This window comes from Charadrius vociferus, unplaced genomic scaffold (genome assembly GCF_000708025.1).
Source record: "Charadrius vociferus isolate BGI_N301 unplaced genomic scaffold, ASM70802v2 scaffold54, whole genome shotgun sequence".
In the NCBI taxonomy this organism is placed as follows: domain Eukaryota; kingdom Metazoa; phylum Chordata; class Aves; order Charadriiformes; family Charadriidae; genus Charadrius; species Charadrius vociferus.
In genome coordinates, this window is record NW_009648350.1 from 3,931,526 (window position 1) to 3,950,927 (window position 19,402).

Genomic DNA, 19,402 nt, shown 5'->3' on the forward strand with positions numbered 1-19,402 from the left:
AGGCCGCGCCGAAGCGGGGACCCGCAGCTCGCCCCGCTGAGGGCAGCCAAGGGAGCGGCCCCTCACAGAGAAGAGGAGCAGCGCTGCCCGGGGTAGGTCAGTGCCATTTCAGACCACTTTTATCTGGAATAGAACAGCTGCTTAAATAAAAGTGTCATTATTTGCACATTATAACGTCACCTCGAACTGAAAATAAGGGGGTTTAGCTTTCCTTGTCCCTGTCTGGCTATCATCTCCCCCCACAACAGCAGCCCTGGCTTCCAGGCCTGGCCACCGAGGCCGCACGCTCAGAGCCGCCTGAGGACAGCCGCAGGCAGAGCCCGGAGTACCCACCACCACTGCTTTTGCACAACGCAACAGTCACCTGAACCACTTGCCAAAAAAAAAAAAAAAAAAAAATACAGCTTTTTAAAACAGCAAAACACTCCTAAGAGGAGGACTAGTGTGGTTCTACAGTCACCTAAAATTCAGAACCATTTTTTTCTTCCGAGGCACAGATCCTCCAGCAAAAGCCAACGCCGAACTTGTTGCAATTTTCAACGTAAGTTCATTTCAGTAAAATACACAGGTTGCACTTCTCACTCTCAGAACATTAAATTCTACATTAAATTCCTCGAAGGTGACCTTTGTAGGTCTTGCATTCTTTGTATTAGGCAAAGAATTCTAGTTAGTTAATTTTCTTCCTTACACTGAAATTGTAGTTTGTCTAACATGGAATACACTAATATCTGGGAGTTCAGTGAAAGACCAAGAACGCTTTAGTTAAGAGCAAAACAGCCGACCACAACAAGAAAGGGACTTGTAACAAAATTCTCTATGCAATCTCCCTCTAGGTCAAATAGACTCAAGTTAACCATGTTGAGGAAAACACATTCACTGAAGATTCTGTGCTCATTTTCAATTATCAAAACTCAGCAGTCCACGTTGAGGTAACTAAGAAAGACCAAAGGTAGAATTCCTGATACCAGCAAACACTTTTCAAGGCTTCTCTGTACATCATCCCAAAGCAAAGCCAGGCAAACATTCAGTTACCAAGAAAACTCACTACAGCGCCCTTCAACAGTAAACCTGTATTTTTCTTGCAGCTAAGCTACCGTGGTCTCATTAACACACATAACCCCTGAAACCATAAACACAACAGATCTGACTAACGTGGAGGCAATGGTAAGGCATATTTATGACTATCCGGAAGACAGAACCAGTGTTAATGGCTCCTCCCCTGAAACCATAAACACAACAGCTCTGACTAACGTGGAGGCATTTGTAAGGCGTATTTATGACTATCTGGAAGACAGAACCAGTGTTAATGGCTCCTCTTCCTCGAGCACACACCTTTGCATACCTTGCTTTTCTTCATTTCACACACCCATTAGTTCAGATCTTTGATCACAGCTGAAGAGATTCTCTATTCCCATTCTGCCCTTCATACAAGTTAGTCTGTCCCTCACCGGGCTCAAGTTAGGAATATTTACATGGGAACACAGTGGTTATCAGCAACATTAACAGTAGAGCACAACCAGCTGCTGAGCTTAAAAACACGCAAAGGTTCACAACAATGCAGAAGCCTGTCTTCATAAACCTGGTGCATGATTCGTATCTGCCATCTCCTTTCAGGAAAAGGAAAAGTCATAACGGATTCAAAGCAGCTATACAACACAAAGGTTTACTGGCAAAAAGACACTGGTTAAATAAATTTCATCAGGATGTTGAGAAATGGGTAGGGTACGGGTATGATTCTATTTGAAAGCTTCGGAAGGGGTATTAATGAAAGCACACGTTAAAATGAATTATTACAGTGATCAGACATTGCAGTCCTTTACTCTCAACAGTACTTTTACGAGACATTTATATATTCCATAATTAAATATAAAATCAAGGATGAGTGTCACAAAACAAGGAAATAATAAGGCTTGAGGCGCAGTCAGTCCCCAGATTACCCTTCCAGTCACTGTACCTTTCATTTTACCTTTAGTTTTACATGCTGCTATCCTTACACATAATAAAGCAGTAAGAAAAGTTAATTGCAGACCCCTTGCTTTTGTAAAGCCTCAAACCTACTTCAACCTAGTACAAAAATAGGGAAAAAAAAAGAGAAAACATTTTGTTAAAAAGCAGAAAGGGGAAGAGATATCCATAGACATTTTGGACTGACAGAACCTAGGAAACGGGGACAATGCAAACAAATTTTCAGACTATCCAAATGTAGCAGACAATGGTTTTGCTACTTGTTCTGTTTACCAGAATGTGATGTGCTAGCATTATTTCTTATTTAGAATTATTGGCAATAAAAGTAAATGCCATAGGCAACAAGAAAAAATTGCAGTTGTACACCGATCAAACCTTTTTCCTACCTAGAGAGGGTATGCAGGTAAAAAAGCTGAATGTAACAAGTCAACCATGTGCACATCCACATGTACTATACAGTAAGAACATTCAAAAATATTGACATGAGACAATGATCCTATAGTTTTCCTTTTCTCTTTTAGTTATATATATATAGTTAAACAGCATATAGGAAAACACCACTATAGCTTTCACCGTGGCCAACAGGAAAATTCTCACAAATATAAAAGTGTATGTTTTTAATTGTTAGATTTCTTCAAAACATAATACAGATAAAATGAAAGAAACAGAATTTCTCATCATGTAACAAAAAAGAAAAAAAATTAAACCCTTGGGAATTTACATCATTCTCAAACATCCAACTTTGCAGTCCTGAACATCTCAATCCCTACTACAGCAGAATAATCACCAAAATAAATGAGCAGAATTCCTTGAGAGCAGTAATGCTACTTGAATACTATGTGAAATTTCACTGTACTAAAATGTTTAACTTAGATTTACATTCAGTATTTTGGAAGAAGGGAATGTCATAGTCCCTTCATGCTTTATCCTTGCTGGCTGCCTATCCAGGAAGCATTACTGTTATTACTTCAAGAGGAAAGGAAAGGTGCTGGTAAGAGCCAGAAGGGCAAGGCAATGATGTTGATTACAAAATGCCCTGTTCTTTGGATGAACCGTGTAAAATATTTTGTTAAGAGGCTCCATGTTAAAAATATTACGAACAAAAAGGTCGTCTTAAAAATACAGAGCATTTCTGCCTCTTCTTTTCAGTTCAAAGCTTGGGGAAAAGTGTTTTGCTAGAATTAACTACAGGTTTGCTGTAATAAACATATGTGACAATGCCCTACGTTGCACAGGGCCAACCACAGACTCCAGACAAACGTGACTGCTTTAGGTTTCAAGTGGTATACATATCTCTATTTTTGTATAAAAGGAACAGAGACACTTGTGGAACCTTCGCTGCAGAGTCTTTGCCAGTGTCCAGCTTTTGGGCAAAGGAAATCTTGCCACACTGCAGAGTCACAATCTCGAGGATCAGAATGTAAAAATAATCATGATTCAGTGTCTGATCCAGAACTGCTTTCTCGGCTGATTTCAATTTGTAGAGATGGTAAATTATCCAATCGACTCTTTTTTTGCCGAGACTGTTCTTTTTCCTTAATGAGAGCACCCCAAACCCGCTGGAGCTCTGAATCATCTTCCTCTGGAGATGCCACAGAGTTTTCAGGTTTATCTGAAGTCTTTTCTTGTGTCTTCGGAGCAGACCCCAATCGGGTCCATAAATTACCTAATCAGATGAAAAACAAACATTTTTTAAAAAACAGACAGGACTAAGAGTAATTCTGGAGGAAGTCTGAGGAACCTGGTCTTAAAGTCACTGCATCTCTTTAAGCTCCTCGTACCCTTCCCACTGTAATGTTTGGCATGGAACTTACTACGCTTTGAAGCAGTAGTTGAAATTAAAATATGTGAGGCTCAGTGCAGTCCCGTTCACTGTTTCCCATTTACAGAGAATGCTACACACGGGTCTGAAGTGCCATTGCATCCATCACACTTATTTTAGGGCCCTGTTTTCACCACAGTTTTAAAGTAGTCCTCTACTTCTAAGCATAACTATATAAAAATATTGCTTATAAAAATACTCAGCTCAACCTACCTACACATATTTACATTTCAAAGCTCTGAACAAACGTGCAAATTCATCTTTAATTTCACTCACCTGAACACGCTTCATGATTTTCTGCTGAAATTTCTCTTATACTCTAAAATCAAAGGGATTGTAGTATTACATTTTCTGCATAAAACTAACCTGATTTCTTCTCTCTGGTATCAGAGTAGAGGCCTTTTACATCTTGTTTGGGGATTCCTAACCGGCTGTGTACATCTGATATTGGTTCTCGACGAGAAGCAGAGGTACTACTTGGAGGTTTAATTTCTGGGGAATGTGGTCTTTTTCCCAGTCTTTGCCGCACATCTAGGGATATTTTCAGTGATTAAAATTATAAAAATCATGATACATTTACTTTAGCTCTGCCAGCTAATTTCATCTTTGTTGCACAATTTGAAGAACTTGAAACAGATTCTCTGTTTTTATCTTTTCTGTAGACTTTCCATTAAGTCTTTCATACCGAAATTTCAGTCCTGGCAATGCCTGCAATAAAACTTACCCAGACATTTTATTTTTTTGGCAATAAATTTGACATTTAATGTTTTCTGGTTGTGCTATGTCCAGAAGATCGAAAAAATACGTCATACCATGGCTTGCTGCATTTCTGTTCTAGCAACACAGCGTGTATGTAATCCAGCATGAGGTATGATTATACCAAAATTGGTATGCTTTCAACGATTCTCTCTGGATAACAGATACCTTGCTTTAGAATTCTAGTACTGCTTGATATTTTGCAGAATAAAATGAAAAACAGAATGTAAGAATCCTAAATATACTGATACTTAACGCATGATCTGAGTCGTACATTCTGAAGTTCGCCTGGTTGAGCTAGATATTCCTAGTCTTAAAGAGGTTTCAAACAAAACCAGAAAGGCAAAGTTATAGGACATATATGCCAACTTGTCAGAGTGCCAAAATGTGCAAGAGGGGTAAAATACATCAACATAACTTCTACGTTACATTGATACAAGAGACTATCTTTCACTTATCAGTCAGATAACCCTCTAGACACTACGTATTGTCAAAACTAGCAGTAATTACACATACCTGAGGCAAAAAAGTCAATTAAGCCTAAAAATAAACCCTGCCAATTGAAGAATACATCCATATTCATGTAATACATGTTCTTTCATGTATGTAGCTATTGTTTCACATTTTGTTTTGTGCATGAGCTCCCCCACATGCTATGTTTCTCAGAGTCATACAGAAACTATGCCTCAAGGAGTGAGGAGATCAAAAAAGACAAAGTGGGGGGGAATAGAAACAGGCAAGTAAATTGGATAAAAATAAACGTCACTCTTTCACTCAAATGCACTTCATTTTTCCCCAAAGCAATCCCCAACTCGGCCTCTTAGTGAAGAAAATTTAACTGTATGGATGCAGAAACTGCTGCTGAACAGAATTCCCCGGAGTTTGTTAGTTGCAGTGGAGCACGGTCGTGAAGTGAATATATCCATTTTAATGAGCCAGTCACAGTTCTGCACAACATAAGAGTTTAAAATTACCTGATTTTACAGTGCTGTTTGGCTGACGTGGCCCAGTATTATTCTGACGTTTTTCTTCTAACAGTAGTCTTACATCTGCAACTTTCTCTGATGATCCTTTACTGCCAATCCGATTTTTGATGTTACTGGTTGCTATACTATCTGCTCGCATGGAATTCCTAAAACAAATTTAATAGGTTTAACGTCCCTTAAATGAAATGAAGTCTAGTATAGTTCTTAAGTCTTCTTGTATGTACAATTACATCACAGAAAACAGTAATACCAGGATTTCTCTACTGAGAAACAGAGGTAAAAGCATTAGTTAGAAGAACATGCATTCCAGTCAGAGTCCTAAGCTTAGCAATAATCACACAAATACCTCCATATCCATTTCAAGGCAGGTACTCCTTGTTTGTCTCCTTAAGGCTGTGTCTCGGTCAAAATTCAGAGCAGATAAGCAACCTTAAAATTGTTGAAAGAACTGACACTATAATGAAGTATAATCATATTATTGAAGGGACACATATTAAAGTTATTTTAATAATGTACAATACATGTGATTTTGGTTACTATTTCCATAATGAATGTAAATTCCTTTTTGTCATCAACTTCATCAACATTGTTCTTCTTTTTGAAGAAAAAGGAAAGGGTAAAGAGAAAGAGGAGTTATTTCTCCCCGGCCTAGCTAGATATGAAGGGCAAGAAGTTAATTGTGTTTGCTTGCATACATTGATTCCACTTTGAGCTTCATTATTATCAATAATCAGGGTTACAGAAATCTGCAAAGGAAGCTATATTTTAAAAATGTTAATTGTAATTAAAATCCTGTATCACTGTTTTCTGTATTTTGTATTTCTTTTTAGAACATCTACTACAAAATTATGTTACTTGAAAAAGTAGCTTCAACAGTTTGTCTTTAAGCTTTGACAGATCTGTCACTAATTAAAATTTAGAATGCCTTTTCACTGATACTTTTAAATAAGAAACTTTTACCTAATATTTTTTAGTTGCGATTCCACCTCATCTGCATACATTGTCATTTTCATGCTCTTTTTGGGAGAGGGTGTTGATATCATTTTCAGTTCAAGATCATAGTCCATTTCATCAGAATCAGATGCACTAGCACTCGATCGTCTTGCTGCACTGCGGTCTCGGGACTGTTTGAAAGCTTGCAGTTCATCACGGTACTCTACCACAACTCTGTCATCTTCATCCATATCCTGATCTTCCTCCTCCTCTTCTTCCTCCTCAATAGGCTCTTCAGGAACATTTATGAAGCCTGTAGCAAAACAAACTGATTCTAATAAACTGAAGTTTATCATTCATGTAAGGTACCTTAAAACCAATGCAAAAAAAAAAAAACCCAAAAAACCCATCACTGCAATCAATGATCCACTATAAATGAGTCTTTGTAGTTCTCTGAGGCTAAAGAGAGCAAATATTTTGCAAAATATTCTAAGTGGAACTTGTATTACAGAACAGTCTAAGTGGAAGAAAATTGTCAAGGGACAAAAAAAAGCCCATGGTGTTCACTACCTCAGAAGCCTGCTGAAGCATAAAGCTGGGGTGAATATATAAAGTACAACTGCCTCTTGTAGGAGGTGCAGTTCATACTTCCTGAACTAAGCATAACAATTCCTGTGATCTTGCAGGGCTTCATGGGACAACTACTGGCTCCGCAACAATCCTTTCAAGTCCTGTAAGCACTAATGCCAAAAAGAAAGTATCATTAATATGAATTTATCACATATACTGATTTAAATAAAAATCAACAATTTAAATTTAGTCATCAGCAGTGTGCAAGCATCTTTTCAGAAAGCAGTACATTATCAACATGCAAAATCTTCCATGAGATTTCCTACATCCGTGGCTGTATTTTTAACAGGCCACTCATATGAAACTTTGACATTGTACTTGTCTCACATCAAAGATTTTTACACCAATTATTTTTCTAATGCACTCCCCCTACCTTAGGGAGCAGATGAAGATATTCAAGCCTAATTAATAGAATTTTCTAATCTTTATTGTTCTACATCTAGAGCTTGCTTTTTCATAGAACAGAAGAATTGACATAGCAAGTAGGACAAATTATCAAGAAGTTTAAAGAAGTTATTCCTTCTTTTTGCCCTTGATGCTATAAGACCCCATGTCCTAAATTTGTAAAAGAAAAACATCACATAAAAAGCGGCAGCTATTTTGGTAAGCCAATGAGCAGCGTGAAACTTCTGCATCAATTGTTCCCTGCAAACTCTTAAAGTGTGATTCAGTTATAGACTTTTTTTTTTTTTAAAGGACATTTCACTTTCATGCACCGCAGGGGATTAGATGAGGCATTGTTTAAGGTCCTTTCCAGCGCTGCATCTCCCAGTTGTGTTCTTAAAGGGCCCAGGTATTGCCATCAACTACCTGAATGACGATGTTTATAAGGAGTTGTCAAGCCAACATCATCCCCAATAAGTGTCCTTTTCTTTATTACATCCCGATGGATTCGACGTGAATGGTATCTTCGTTTCCTGAAACACCATAAAAAGAATGACATTCCTGTCAGAGAAAAGGCATAATGAACGAGCCATATTCAGGCCTGGATTAAGCATGTGCAATTATCACTGGCTTTAACAGCAGACATACATTTATGTCAAAGATCTGTTCTAAATGTTTTGAATATACACATTGTTTATTTTCATGAGAAAATACTCCCCTTGCAAATTCATAGTCACTTTGCAAAAACATTATTTACACGTAAGAACTGAAAAGAAAATCTACCATTTAAACCAGTTTTAGATCATCTCATCCAATTACCTAAAACATTCTAACAATTCTATCCAATACTCACCAAGAATTGCTAAGAATCCCCTTCATGCCTCCGTAATTCGGATTGCCGTATTTCATGTAGTACTGGCTTCGCCTTGCAGCTCCCAGCTCTTTTTTGTCGTCTGAAAAAAACATAAAGGAATAGTTCTCTCTTAGAATCTATCTTACACCACTAGCATAAAAATAAATAACCATCCAGTCAAAGGCACAAAAAGTGAAAGCAAGACTGAATATGTCTTACAGATCAGTATTACTTCAATCTCCTTCACGAAGGATACAGTTTTGCTGACGCCTCTGAAATTTCTCCTACCACCACAGTTTTATTTGTGTCTAGAAACTTAATTCTAGGGAGACTGAGTTTCTACATATCAGCTTAACAGAGCATCACATCCCACTGTAACTGCCGGAGGCTATACTTACCTTATTCATGACCTTTCTGTTCTTTGTGGATGTGGCACTTCCCACATGGCCCAGAAATTATATGGATTTTCATTTTACTCATAAATATCATTTAATCTCAACTGTATTCAGCAGTAATTTCCACTAATACAAAAATCATTTGAGATGCTGATGAGGTATTTATAAAACATGAAATTTACCTCTGTGGAGAAGGGCATCATAAACCCTATTCTATGGTATTGGGAAGAATGCCCTGAGCCCAAGATAAAATTTTTATGTACAATAATTCTCATACAACTTGAACTGGATTTAATTCACACATTAAATGTGGATTTATTGCAAAATCTTAATATCTAATGATTAGCAAAAACCCTAACAATTTTGCAAATAAAAATTAGGTACTTTGAGTCATTAATTAGTCAACAAATAAAAACTACAACAAGCAATTAATTCATTATGCTTGTTAAGCTGTTCATTTACCTTTAGTAGCAAATCTCATGAATAGCTTGTTTCCTTTAGCCAGTTTATTGGCAGGGCGAAGATCATTACGCAGGAGAGAATCCTCTTCTACCTGGGAGAGGGCATCCAACTTTGGGGGGCAAAAAAGGTATTTTGGACTCAAAAATAAAATTACTGTTGAACGAAAATGGATTGCTTGCAGAGAAGCAATCAACTGATTAATAAGAAAGTTACTTTTCAAATTATGTTCAAATGAAGTCTGCTTTTTTTCTTGACAAATTAATGTCATTTTTTAAAGTAATTTGTGCTGAAGATTTAAAATATTTCCTTCTCTTGCTTCATAACATTATCTCAGATTATTAAATCCAGTAATTTTCAAATGACACTATACTACTGACTGAACTGCAGAAAATAAATAGCACAACTTGGACACAGAAAAACAACTACTTGATTTTTTTTGCTTGTTTCATATCTAAATTGGTTTACTGACAGGTTCTCATGCCCTCACACAATGACTAAAAGGAGCTTTTTTTTCATTTATATCTGCTTTATAGAAACTAAAATTCAGACTTCCATGATGTATGAGTGTTCACTGAGCCATTCCTAACAAAAATACTAATCACACCTATTATATATTCAGCCAGTGAAGATTAAATTACTTACAAAACATCAATGTGTATGCTGATTCCCACACATATCTATGGACAGCCTAAATCCTATTTGTCTCTAAGCACTGCCTTCACTGCTGAAAGGCCGTTGCCATCCATTATTGCTCTTTTTTTGCCCCCTCTCAGAACAGAGCAGCCAGTCTAGCTCTTAGCTGGATGGATGCCCTACCACTTCTCAAAATCTACTTTCACAGAACACTCTTACATAGCTATTCTCACCAACAGCATACCTGCGCTTCCTGTCATTTCACCACCTAATTTACTTTGATAATTAAATTGTGAATTACAAATCTATATGATTGAAACTATAATGTTATGAAGACTTTACACCAGTCAGAGCAAGACTTCCATAATAGTGTTTTCACTTTCCTTCTGTACTCACCTCAACGTCACTTGGATTGTCATCCTCAACCTCGCCTTCTTCTGTCTCATCATCAGAACTTTCATCCTGTTTTTCTAAGGAGGAAAATAATTGGGAAAAAAAATAACCTCCATGTTAGTGTGTCAGTCACATTTGATTATTATTACCTACATTATCTGAAATCAAACTGAAGGTGTTATCCTTTCTTCTGTGCAGCCTAGAGAATAATCAAAACAGTAAATGTCTACAGAAATTTGAAGCACACATGAGCGCAGAGTAACATTAACTAGACAGCCCCTGTGCAGATAACTGCCTACAGCAGCACACACGGATTATTAATTTAATTTTTTGAAAGCAAGTGAAATGGCACTGCATTTCAGTCTATAACAGAGATCAGCAAGGCCAAGACTGTAAAAGGCATATAAAAGTCTATTTCCTTCAGCCTCCCTTTAAAATGCTGCAAGTACCTACAGGTATCCAATACTAACAATGTAAACCAGGTTATTATTAAAAAGCTTAGAAGTTTCTGAGAGAGAGAGCAGAAGGAAAAAAAAAAACAAACCTTAGTGACTTAATTTCAAAGTGAAATAACTAACCAAAGAGTGTGTGCTTCCAGCACTAATAAAATCGTGAGATGATGTAGATTTTTCAGGGTTCTTTTTAGCTCAATATAAGAAAATTGGTATCAGACATTTTTTTTTTTTTTTCCAAACAGTCCTCACAAAAAAAAACCCACAGCAAGTATGGACAGCTATATACATATACCAATATCGTTTGCAAAGATCTCAAAGTACTTCATAGACATAAGGCTAAAAAAACCCAAATTCTTTTGTATTTCAGAGTTCCTTATCTTAATGTCATCCAACAATAGACTTGAAAACTTATACTAGAGAGCAGCAGATGTTCAAAAGATCCTGAAAACATACCCAAGTTCAAAGAAAAAGAATAAGGCACAATTAACCAAACTGAAACCAAAGAGAGAAATTAGGTCAACAAATTAGCTAAATTCAAACCTGAATAATTAGGTTCCATCAGGGACAGCATTCAAGCACTTCCTCCCCCCGCCAAATGATAAGCTTCTCACACTTCTCACAGTAAAGACTAGTCTCTTGCTTCCCTACGTGTCTAAATAGCCCTTAAATGCCTATATAAAAAAGGAATGCAACTAAGCCAGATTACTCCAGTATATCTGTATGCATCTCACACCTTAAGATGTAACTGAACAGTTTGTACTTTATCTAATATCCCACTTTTCCAGATGAACAGGTGAATAAGGTTATGCAGCAGTAATTTAGATGACAGCTTTTATTTTGAGATGTGGTGTAAAGATGACGTAATAAGTAATTTGTAGTCAACAAGATTAAATACATATATTTATGCTCCATTTAAACAAGACAGTCACTATTCTCCAAAAACTTCATAACAAGTCTTACTTGAAGCATTATCAACATTTGCCCAAAATTTAAAGTCACATGGATGGTTGAGGAGCCACTGCGTTGTGGAGAAAAGCAACAAGAAGAAAAGGCGATCAGTTAGAAGGACCCAAAAGTTTAACAAAGCCCTAAACACCAAACTTTCTAGAAAGGCTTTTGGCAGCACTGCAAATATCTAATAGAAAGATTGGCTACTTGCATTTTGTTCACATAGCGTTGTTTAAGCAAAATCTATGGAAGAGTTAATGAATACAACATCTCTCTCTGCTTTGGACTGTGTGGTACAGTAGTTTGAACCACAGCAATTTATCAACCAGCCTAACAGCAAAACAGTCCTGAGGTAGCAAAAGCCCGATTTCTAATTTACACCCCTAAAAGTAAAATAAATTTACAATTAAGCCATTCAGGTACCAGATTTATCACAACATTAAGGTGTACTTTCGCTGCTTTGCCCTTTTATGCTTTTAACTGACGTTTTAGTGTGCTTCTTTCTTGAAAGTAACATGGCCAAATTTAGAGATGATATACACAGTGGTGAAGTGGTACAGTCACATCAGTGTGAACGATATACTTAAAGGATGGTGGTGCATCAAGAAAGGAATTCACTGTGGTATTTCAAAAATACGATGTTTTCTTTCACCTGCTTTTTCCACACTTAGAATCCATCCTTTTACTGCCTTTGTACACACATCACACAGATTTATTTCTGTGCAACATGTACCACTATAAATATCATATCTGAATATGACCCTGCATCTAACATGTTTGGTATCGACTGAATTACTGCTTTTGGTCTAGCTCCAACCCACCTTTTAAGAAGCAGCTTCTTCAAAAGGTTTCCAAGATGAAAGCCTTTTTTAAAGTGGCAGAATACATTTACCTGAAACTGTACGATAGAAGCTCCTTCAGTAATTTAGATTATGCAGTACCCAAGCACAAGTTTAAAGTTTCATTGATTTAACTAGATGATGTCTATATATGCATATCTCAATCTACCTTTCTTGGTTTTTTCTGCTGTCTTCTCTTCATTGTTTTCTCTGCTTTTTGTTTTCTCCTGATCAGGCAAGGAACTCATATTTATTAGAGCCCGTGTTGCTGTTACTTCATCAAGCCAGACCACATTACCTATGACATGTATAAACACACACAAAAACAAAACACAGTTTGTATAATCAAGCAGTCACATACGCTGCCTTACTGGACAGAAATCATGAACAAAAGTTCAGAAATGCTCTTATATAGCAACATGACAAAGAAGTAATCAAATATACCTCTTGCAGAGGAAGTCATGTTCTTTAACACACTTTATAAACTGGAGGATCCACAGCGTTCCATCACATGACAACAAACACACACAACAACTGATCAAAACCAAAATCACTGAAATGGGCAACCATATACATTAGAGACTGCTTTCTGAGCACAGCAAATTAGGATATTGAATCAGCGTCAGTATTTCATAAACGTGTTAACACACAAATGCAATTAAAAGGGGAAAAAAAAGAAAAAAAAAAAGAAGCCACTTTGACATTTTTCCCTTTGGCAATTTAACAGAACCTTGGACCTCATTGCAGAACTCTGTTAATCTTTTCCAAAAAGCAGGAAAATAGGGGAAAATAGGAGAGACTGCTCAAGCACAGATTATAATGTACACAAGTTAACAATATGATTCAGTACATGCCTCATACCTGCCCTAAGTATCAGCAGATGGTACCAAAATATAACTTATTAGGCCAATTAAAAGCATTTTATAGATGCCAAAATTGAAAAAGCTAAAACTGCTTAGAAACAGATTTTGAACAAAAGCTTTCTGCACGAATACATTCAGTGCAAATACAGCAATAAACATAATTTAATGCTGTGCTGTTAAGCAGAGTGTATTCAGCTATGAAGAAAACTATAGTGTCCCAAAATAAAAGATTCTCTCTTAAATTACTTGAATAGACAAGACTTACAAGGTGAAGAACATCCAGATATGACTGGCTAATAACTTTTCATCTTTGTAAGCCCACCTGCTCTTCACATTTCCAAATTTTCAAAGCCTTTATCATTTTATGTTCATCAGTTTGAAACATAGAATACTGTCTAAATTCACCTTTGCCCTAAGACACCTTGAGGTGTAATTCAGTTGGGAATATTAAAATTTTTACCATGCTGTGATGCAAATTTATGCTGAAAAGAACTCTTTTTCTTGGAATTTTCACTAAACATAGTTGGCATGCTAACTCAGATACAGCTTGAAAATTAACCACTAAAAAAAGATGTGTTTTAACCATAATTGGGTAAAGTACCGTTACAACTCTGAAGTGTGCATTTTTGCACTGCAAGTTCACTCTGGTTCCATACCAAATTGACACATGTAACATTTAAGAAAAAGGATAATTAGACAATCTTAGAAATGTAGCCTCAGAGCAAGTGCACAGCTTAACTCTGTATATCTTATGCATCACCGCAGGTTCATCTAGCAGCTCTTCACGATGTCCGCCCAGGGCTCGTTGCATTTCACATTTTGTCACCTTGTGGCAGCATATCAAGCCATCATACACAGTGACTTCAAGGGTACCAATATTTTGTAGCATACCACATCTTTTGTCTGGCACTCAAACCTAATTCCTTCAGGGTCATTCCAGGGAACCATGATACTAATTCTCACGTCTCAGTCAGGCTCGTCAGGAAACCAGTTTCCACAGTTCAAATCAATTGGAAAACCTGCACTGGCTCCTACTTCTTTTTTCTGTGATTTCAGTTACAGTACTTCTAGCCACATGACAGTCTCAGGGCTTTCCAGTTCCATCATCCAGCGCCCAACTTTAGCAAACAGGTCTTGTACACTCATTAGTGTCACTGAAGAAAGCATGACTGTCAACAACCTTATATCTTTTTGGCAATCTCACTGCATGCATACGCCCCGAAACAGCCCCTGTAATGTGAATTTACATTCCTTTTCCAATCTATGTAAATCACATTCAGCTGTTACCTTCTTCCACCCACTAATTTCTCCTTAAGAATGTACTAAACAAATATAGCAAAAAGTCTGCTCCTTTGCAGCACAAAACCATACCAACCTGCCTAACTGCACACAGCTCAATAATCTTCTCTCAGAATGACATCTTTCGTGACACTCATAGGCAGATACACTATTTGTCTCAAGATGTAAGCAGCACAAAATTTTAGTGCTTCCCCTCCCCCCCCGACTTAAAAGATCTGCAAGTTATTCCGTGCTATCTCTTTCCAATAATAAATACTCAACCAGACAGCGCGTGTGATTTTCACCATATGCTATTAATTCTTTTCTTCTACAACTCTTTTGATTAATGCAGATGACAGGGAAACTGAGACAGACAAAAATCAATGATTTTGAAAGCCACTAAGACATCTGAAGTACAGCTATAACCGATGTTAAAAAAAGAGTAAGAATTACAGACAAAAGACTCCGTTTACTTACATGATGTATCATCTAACCACTCAATATGAGCAGGAGGATACTCTTTGAAATAGGCAAAGATGTCCTGGGTACTCATCTCATCCACCCCACAAATGTAAATCGTGTCCAGTCTCACTTTAGGAATTGCTGTGAAGAGGAAGAGATACAAAACTGGCACTCATTTCTATAGAACAAGCTTTTATACTACTAACATACGAGTTTATAAAGCAAACATTTTAAAGTAGCTAAAGGGAAGCTAATTAAAGCAAAGTATGATGTACACCATTCTAAAACACCGTAACTTGCAAAACTTCAGTAAATTGAGAATTAAAAAGCAGTGTAACATTACAAGCATTGGTAGACACAGGTACTGCATAGCAATCAAACTGCCTTAAAAACATATTTTTTTTTTTTTCAATGCTGCCAAAGTACTACCATTAAATACTCAAGAGCCAGAATACTAATGAGGCCTGTGACCAGGATGTGTACAAAGTACTTCCACTTGTATCATCTGATGGAGAGCTGTTACAGGCTACGGCTTAGCAGGCAAGCTGCCAGTTGGAAAAAAAAACCCCTTGAGAACTAACTGAATGCCAAAAGCACCAATCTGTTGTGCACACATCTCCCAGCTGATCTGCTTATATTCCAACACACCCAGCTTGCCATCTAAGAGCACATGCGCAATCAGTCCAACATCACTGTGTGTACGGCACAGAACCTGATCTCATTGTGCATGGGACACAGAGTCCCCCACTCGTACACAAACAGTGACCAAGGTCTTTTCAAAGAATTTAAAGATTCTTAAAGCAGCACTGATCCAGAAGATGAATCTTGGACATGTAGAGCTAGGTGCCATTGCCAAACAGGAAATAAGGTAAACAAAAAATGTTTTCTTCTTTCTGGGGTTGGTAAAACAGGGAACGAAATAATAACTGTCAAGTAGTTTAATGACATTAAAACAAAAATGTGAAAAAGCATAACTCAAAGTGATTTCTTTCGCCAATGAACTGGGAAAACCTCTGGGGATGCAGGAAATATGATACGATAAATAGGAACTATAAGGAAGTAAACAAAGGGATCTTTTCTTGTTGTCTGTTGGATAAACTCGTACCTTTCTTCATCATGTCCCGATCCAGAGCCACATTCCTTTGGGCGAGATTCACTTCAGCTCGAAAATGAAAGCGTTTTGCTCTTTGTTCCTTTTTCTCAATTGCTTCCTGCGAAATGCCAAACAATCCAGTCAAAACAGGAATCACAGCAGCATTCCCAACAAGTTGCACCAAAGGACCAGATATTTAAAATAAAATCTATCAGACAGCAACAATCTATATTAATCATTCTATTAATTCTGAAGAGACCTGTAAATTTCAGAATGTAGAAATAATTCACTAGAACATTTCTGTGCCACACACTCGTTTTAATGTACGTCCAGCAACATAATGGGAAACAAGATGCATGGAAAACACGGTATCTCGGACAATGCTCAGACTCCATGATGGAACAGTAACATTATCTTTTCCTTCCTAACAAATGTACAGAGGCTGCACTCAAGAAAAGCTCTCTTAAAACAAGCATTTCTACCACATGGAAAATTTGTCTTTTAAGACTACAGAGATTTTTCCCTATGTGTTTTTTAAATACGTACAAAAACGTAACCTTGCCTCTCTGAGCATGAATTTAACGATACTAGCTGGAGCGCTGACTATAGAGATCTTATTGAAACTGGCAGTTCAAGCTGCTTTTAATTAGCTCATGAGCAACAGCTTATGTGGATCTTGTGTAATTTTTGAAACTGACTGAGAAACTCCTTATACTACAGCATTTATTAGGAAGCATTATAGATTTTTGGACCTTACTAACAAAAGTCAAATATGGAACAGAAATTGTGATTAAGCAAAAACTGCAACCAATGATATCCAAATAAACATGGGATTTTTACTAGTTTTTAAAGATTGCCAAAACATCTTTGACCACATTTTTTAAAGTTTTCCAGAGTTGCATCATTAAAGAACGTAACAAAAGATGAGTTTTTTCCCTGACTAGGGGAACTTCAAATTCTTTACTGAATTACAATACACACAAGCTATATATTGAAGCCAAAAAGCTGATTTTCAGCCTTTATCTGGAATTCTTTTGGCACTCTTTGACATGCACAATCTTCTGAGCTTCAGTAATGCACAATGAGAATTCACGTCATTTGTCAACACAACGTTGTGGTGGGGATTAATATTTGTTAGAATATGTAAAATTGTATCAGTGCTATGAAATATATGACTAAATGCTTTTCTCCACTACCAAATGCTAGATATAGTGGTGAATTGTACTATATGAAACAATAGCCAAGTTGGTATTAAATGTACAGAAATGAGCTGTAGGATTAAGTTCCACAAAATTATGTAACTTTAAGTTATTTAAATGCAACAGCTATTCACATTATTTAAACTATATCTTAAATTATTAAAGAATAAGATGCCTTTGGAAGATACAGGGCAACGAAACTAGATTTTCCTGCCAAGCACTCGTTCTTCCTTCTGTCACTCACCTAAGAGGAAAACCCGCAACTGACTGGTCTCAAGGGGCTTTGTTTTGCAATATCGAATGGCACCAAGGTGTAACCAACAAAAGGAGAATTCCCTCGTTGTTGAAAAATGCCAGCTATCTGAACATGAGGCTAAGCTTCTGAGCGTGTTGGGGAAGAAGTAAATGAAATGTTTTTCCTCTCCAGTAGCAATAATTAGAATATGTTGAAGAACGATAACACAAAAATTACCTTGGATGTCACATCTATTCCAGTAATGAAACTTCCAGCTTTATTTTCGTATCTCCTACTAGTGTCCTGAAACAAAGCAAAACAGTGATGAAATCTCAATAAACACTGAAAGCAACATACTTGCTATGCGGAAAAAAAATCTGGCCGTTTCTACAAGAAATCCATCCTCTTCTTCAAGCTACACCCCTAGACAGACAGGTACACAAGCAATAACTCTTGCTGATGTCAGTGAAGGTAAAGGCATATAAACTGAACCAAATTTCTCTTACTGTAAGCATTCTTTCCTTTGGCAAAATTTAGTTTCAATGTCTGCCGCTGCTAAGGTTACTACTTACTCTCCCTCAGCAATACATGGGAAGTCATCAAACACTTTTCCTAACTAAAACTTCCACAATTTTGCTTTCAGGTATAATTTTCATGTAAAACATGGACAGATTTAACAGTGATACCTGATTCTTGAAGTGTCAATTTGCACCTTTTAGTCTCGAAAGTCAGAACACCAAACCATATCCACAATTAAACAACTACCTCTTACCCCTATTCCTATCATTGTTTCAAACCCAACTCCCAAATACCAGCAGGATGAAACATTACTGTTTTGATACAGCCCTACTGATAAAGAGTAAAGATGGAGAATGATGTGGAAAAAAAAAAATTACAAGTTTCATTTCCATTGATCAGGACTGCTGAATTCACAAGACTGCACTAAACCACACAGACCCTGAACTAATGACCCAATTCTGTTCCTTTCATTGTTTGCCTATGTAAAAATGGTACCTCTTCATTCTGGCACCCTCAGGACCACCACCTGGCAAAAGTTTGGGGCTGGAAGAACACATCTTGCTTTCTCTAGGGATAAACGTGTTATTTACACTTGTGCTGCAATAATTATTTTGGCTAAAGGACTTTTCTAGAGAGTAGGCCAGTCAGTTTAGAAATACCAAAGTACACACAATCTAAGCACTTTTCTTAGTAACAGCGTCAAATTTTGTCTCAAGCTGCCAAATGTTCAGAGGTATTAAAAAGAAAAAGAAAAGCAAAATAAACATTATTTTTAAAGTTTAAAAAAGCCCACTGTCTAAGGTTGACTCATGGAGCACAAGGAGGGTGCTGTCTTTTAGGCCACGTATTTGGTAGAAGCTCGAGCATGTTGGTAGATCAGCTAATTAGAGATTAGTTTCTAAAGTAATTTCCACACAAGTTTTGGAAGCAAAAGACTACTTAGGAGTTTAGAAGAACTCTGACCCATTTTTAGGTATTAAACCTAATCCTACTAAAACTTGCATTCATTGGCAAAAATAGAAAAGGGAAAAAAATAGCAAGAAAATGCTCAAAACCCACCCATCAGGGCCCACATTCCCAGTGCCTCCGACTCTGTTCTCCCGATCACCCCCTGCTCCAGGTATCCCCATGTTCCTCACATCAACCACTGCTTTTACGCTCTCCCACTCACAGCCGCCTTCTAGAGCCCACCCCTAAACCCCAAATCCTCTTCTCCACCACCTCCTTTACTCCATTCCTTCCCAAGCACATCCTGACCGCTTCTTCTTACCATTTGCCCCCAAAAGCCCCTCAGACACC

General features: G+C 37.2%; 1 protein-coding gene across 1 annotated transcript in view; it reads right to left on the minus strand.

Annotated features, from left to right (window-relative positions):
* Positions 1-2,980: 2,980 nt before the first annotated feature.
* Positions 2,981-19,402, minus strand: part of LOC104286604 (chromosome unknown open reading frame, human C17orf85) — a 16,693-nt gene continuing 271 nt past the window's right edge. Inside the window, exons 2-13 of the mRNA XM_009885216.1 lie at positions 17,822-17,887; positions 16,163-16,268; positions 15,073-15,198; positions 12,624-12,752; positions 10,216-10,289; positions 9,187-9,295; positions 8,330-8,429; positions 7,903-8,009; positions 6,490-6,775; positions 5,518-5,675; positions 4,154-4,318; positions 2,981-3,631 (exon numbers count right to left, since the gene is read on the minus strand). Of these exons, the coding sequence (XP_009883518.1) occupies positions 3,396-3,631; positions 4,154-4,318; positions 5,518-5,675; positions 6,490-6,775; positions 7,903-8,009; positions 8,330-8,429; positions 9,187-9,295; positions 10,216-10,289; positions 12,624-12,752; positions 15,073-15,198; positions 16,163-16,268; positions 17,822-17,887 (1,662 nt within the window). The 3' untranslated portion in view covers positions 2,981-3,395. The remainder of the gene's footprint in view (positions 3,632-4,153; positions 4,319-5,517; positions 5,676-6,489; positions 6,776-7,902; positions 8,010-8,329; positions 8,430-9,186; positions 9,296-10,215; positions 10,290-12,623; positions 12,753-15,072; positions 15,199-16,162; positions 16,269-17,821; positions 17,888-19,402) is intronic.